This window comes from Athene cunicularia (genome assembly GCF_003259725.1).
Source record: "Athene cunicularia isolate RWA chromosome 5 unlocalized genomic scaffold, athCun1 chr5_part2, whole genome shotgun sequence".
NCBI classification, from domain to species: Eukaryota; Metazoa; Chordata; class Aves; order Strigiformes; family Strigidae; genus Athene; species Athene cunicularia.
The window spans coordinates 147,320-150,880 of record NW_020799102.1 but is presented as its reverse complement, the minus strand read 5'-3'; the positions used below and the strand labels follow the sequence as shown (position 1 = coordinate 150,880).

At 60.3% G+C, this 3,561-nt stretch overlaps 2 protein-coding genes across 3 annotated transcripts in view; one reads left to right on the top strand and one right to left on the bottom strand.

The window, feature by feature from the left end:
- Positions 1–838: 838 nt before the first annotated feature.
- TMEM138 (transmembrane protein 138) lies at positions 839–2,798 on the bottom strand. Its single transcript, XM_026850309.1, has 4 exons — positions 2,541–2,798; positions 2,292–2,463; positions 1,308–1,383; positions 839–1,204 (listed from the first exon to the last, which is right to left on the bottom strand). The coding sequence occupies exons 1-4, from the start codon at positions 2,666–2,668 to the stop codon at positions 1,092–1,094; spliced, it is 489 nt and encodes a 162-aa protein (XP_026706110.1). The 5' UTR covers positions 2,669–2,798; the 3' UTR covers positions 839–1,091.
- A 200-nt stretch (positions 2,799–2,998) lies between these two features.
- Positions 2,999–3,561, top strand: part of LOC113481038 (cytochrome b ascorbate-dependent protein 3) — a 3,705-nt gene continuing 3,142 nt past the window's right edge. Inside the window, exons 1-2 of one of the 2 annotated variants that reach the window (XM_026850296.1) lie at positions 2,999–3,093; positions 3,228–3,378. The gene's annotated coding sequence lies outside the window, so the exon portion shown is untranslated. Of the gene's footprint in view, positions 3,379–3,561 lie in introns of both variants that reach the window. The other variant, XR_003398587.1, reaches the window with a different exon arrangement.

Genomic DNA, 3,561 nt, shown 5'->3' with positions numbered 1-3,561 from the left:
CCCCCCCTGCCCTGGGCAGCCCATTCCAACGCCCAACAGCCCCTTCTGCAAAGAAATCCTTCCTCAGAGCCAGCCTGACCCTGCCCTGGGCAGCTTGAGGCCATTCCCTCTTGTCCTGGCGCTTGTTCCTTGGTTCAAGAGACTCATCCCCCCTCTCTGTGCTCTCCTGTCAGGGAGCTGTAGGGGGCTCTTCCCACCCTTTAGAGTGGGACATTGTAGGTAGAACAGGAGGGCAGCCGGGGCTTGCAACCCCGCCCGACCCCGCAGTCCCTCTCTATGGTTCTGGAGGACCAGAACTCGAAACCCCGGTTCGAGTCCCCCGCCCGGCCGAGGGACTGCGGGGTCGGGCGGGGTTGCAAGCCCCGGCTGCCCTCCTGTTCTACCTACAATGTCCCACTCTAAAGGGTGGGAAGAGCCCCCTACAGCTCCCTGACAGGAGAGCACAGAGAGGGGGGATGAGTCTCTTGAACCAAGGAACAAGCGCCAGGACAAGAGGGAATGGCCTCAAGCTGCCCAGGGCAGGGTCAGGCTGGCTCTGAGGAAGGATTTCTTTGCAGAAGGGGCTGTTGGGTGTTGGAATGGGCTGCCCAGGGCAGGGGGGGAGTCCCCATCCCTGGAGGGGTTGAAGAGTCGGGTTGACCCAGCGCTGAAGGATCTGGTGGAGTTGGGAACGGTCAGTGGGAGGGTCATGGTTGGACTGGAGGATCTTCAAGGGCTTTTCCAACCCAGATGATTCTGGGATTCTGTGAGCCTTGTTCTGTGGCAGCAAGGGCAGCATAAGGCTGCCAGGATGGAAGGGAAGAGCTGGGGAGGGGGCCCAGAGCATGCAGACACCAGGCAACCTCTGGAAAATGCAGCCCATTTATTTCTTTAGTCTTTACAAAACCACTCAAGTCCCAGCGGGGGTGGCAGTGCCCAGACGCACCGCAAACCTCCCACCGACTCCTGGCATCTGCATGAGCTGTGCCAGCACCGGTGGAAGGGCTGGTCTCCAGGAGGAAGAGGAGGAAGATGGCTGAACCGGAGCTGTCCCCAAGGAGGCCCATGAGGTGCAGAGAGACGGTGGATCGCCCAGAGCCCGAGGGGAGCCATCAGCCGCGGAACTGTGCGAACTCCTTGCGCAGCCAGAGAGAGTCCTGGTAGAAGAGGGGGTCTCCCAGGTGCACCGCTGTCCTCTTGTAGAAGTAACAGTAGAGCACAGCCGCTGTGGGAGGGAAGAGGGTGAGGTTGTACCCCCACCTTCACCCCCAAAGGCTCCGCAGAAAGGGTAGGACCCTGCCAGGGACACTGTGACCACAAGCTCTTACCCAGCCGCTGGAAAACAAAAAGAGTCTGCAGGCCTTCAGTCCAGACAAAGCGGCTGGAATCTCGCCACCGCAGGTTCTGAGGCAGATGGACAGAGACAGGAGGCAAAAATAAGCACTGCATTAGTTTGGGGGCAGCACCCCCGTGCCTCTGGCTCCCTCAGCACGGTGTGCTGCTGGCCCCAAGGTTGTGCACGGGCCAGGGGCAATGCTGTCGGCTGGGGGAGCAGCCCCCCACCCCAAAGGTTAAGCAGCTCAGGGGATTTAGGCAGCGAGCCGGGCCCTATTCTAGCTTCAGACTTCAGATCCCTGTAAATCCCCGTCAATCCCCTGCCCAGATGACGTGGGCAGCACCAGGGCGGCCCCTGGCCCAGCTCAAAACAATTCCCCTGCCCTGGGAGACTGGGGTGGGGAAGGACCCTTGTCCAGAGGCTGGGGAGGGACACAAGAGCTTTATGGATGAGGGTCCCCGGGGTCTCTGGCAGGGAACAGGAGGGAGTTGTGTCAGGAAACAGAAGGGGAAGCTGTTGCCTGGACAGAGGCAGGACCCCTGCCAGCCCTCGATGCTGCTTGATGCCCACGGGGAGGCTCTGAGCGCTGGCGTTTGCTGGGGATTAATCCCAGGTAAAGCAGGAGCTGCTGTCACGAACTTCAGCAGGGATTACCGCGGCGCAGGTTTTCGTGCCAGCACAGAGCTGGAGCTGCTGGGCTTCCCCTGGGGAAAGAGGATTTTCTGGCAGGTCACAGCCAGAGATGGGGCAGCTCCAAGGGCCTGAGATGGGGCAATGCCCTTCCAGCCCAAATGTCTAAGGTGAGGGTCGTGCAGGGAATCACAGGGGAACACTGAATTGTCCCTGTGATGGTAGATTGTGGCCTTCCTCTTGTGAGAAAGGAACTGAAAGAACAGGGTTTGTGGCCAACTAAGCAAGCAGACTGTGCTGCCTGCCCTCAGGAGAAGCCGGCAGCCCCGAGCCCACCCCAGCCTACCATAACCCAGACATGGAAGGAGATGCTGAGCGCCAGGTAGGCTGCCGACAGGAGGATGGTCCCCTTGAACTTGTGGAAGAGAAGGTTGACCAGCCCAGCTTGGAAGACGAAGGTGTTAAAGAACATGAGGAAGATGATGATGACGTTGAAGAGAATAGCGATGTCCTGAATGCTGCAGGAGGAGAGATGTGGTGAGAGCCCAGCCCTGCTGCCCCACCGTGCTGCCTGCTACGCCCACCTGGCACTCACATGAAAAGGACAAGCTGGACGGCAGGGGCCGTGCGGAGCAGCTCCGAGAAGGAGTTGACAAAAAGGTCGTAGAAAAGCAGGAGGAACTGCAGGAACAGCACCAGGCTGTAGTTGCTGGTCTGGAGCATCTTCCTTCCCCGAGGGTTGGAGCCTTCAGCCCTGGCATCCCCAGTAGCAGAGCCAGCTCATGGTCCAGAGCTGAGGTGCTCAGCGTTGCCTCTCCCTACTGCCAAGACCTGGAGGGGGAGCAGAGGTTTTGTTTGCCAGGGTGCAACACACACCCCTGCACCTCGCAAACCTCCTCTGCCTGGAAACCCAAAGGAAGGTCAAATCAACAGCAGCTCCTGCCAGTTTCTAGCTCACTGATGCCGAGCCGTGCTCTTTCCCTGGGCTCTCACGAATAAGCTGTCTCCCCTCTCTTCTCACACGCAGGTTCAGTCTCTCCCTCCCACCCTTCAGCCTCACAGACCCCCTCCCCAATCTCAGGAAATAAATGTGATGAAATGCAGAGACGAGGGAGACGTGCGAGTCCCAGGGAGCAGCATCCAGACAGGTTATTCACACCTCTCACGCCAGACAAACCCTAAAGCTGCCGCCGGCTCTATGGGCAGTGCTGAGCAGGCCACGCTACAGGGGCAGGTTTGGGCACGCCGTGTCCCAGCATCGTTTTGCTTCACCCCACCCCAGGACAGTGCACCCCGCCTGGGGCAGCTGGTCACAGAGGGGACAAGGACACAGCGAGGGAACTGGGCTGTCTGGGGACAAGAGAGGAGGCAGAGCTGACAGCCAGGCTGGGGACCACGCTGCCTGGGGAAGGAAGGACGTGACACGGAGGGAGGTAAAGTGGTGCTTGGAGGGATGGGGGGATGAGGGGGGGGGTGTCCAGGAGAACGGGGTGTCCCCCGGGTCCTAGCAGGAGAGTGCTGCGCTGAGGCCTGTTTTCTCTGAAAGGCAACCACCGGGCTGGACACTGGGGGGAAAGGGGGCAGCCCCCCACACCCCCAGGTCCCATGCCCCCCCC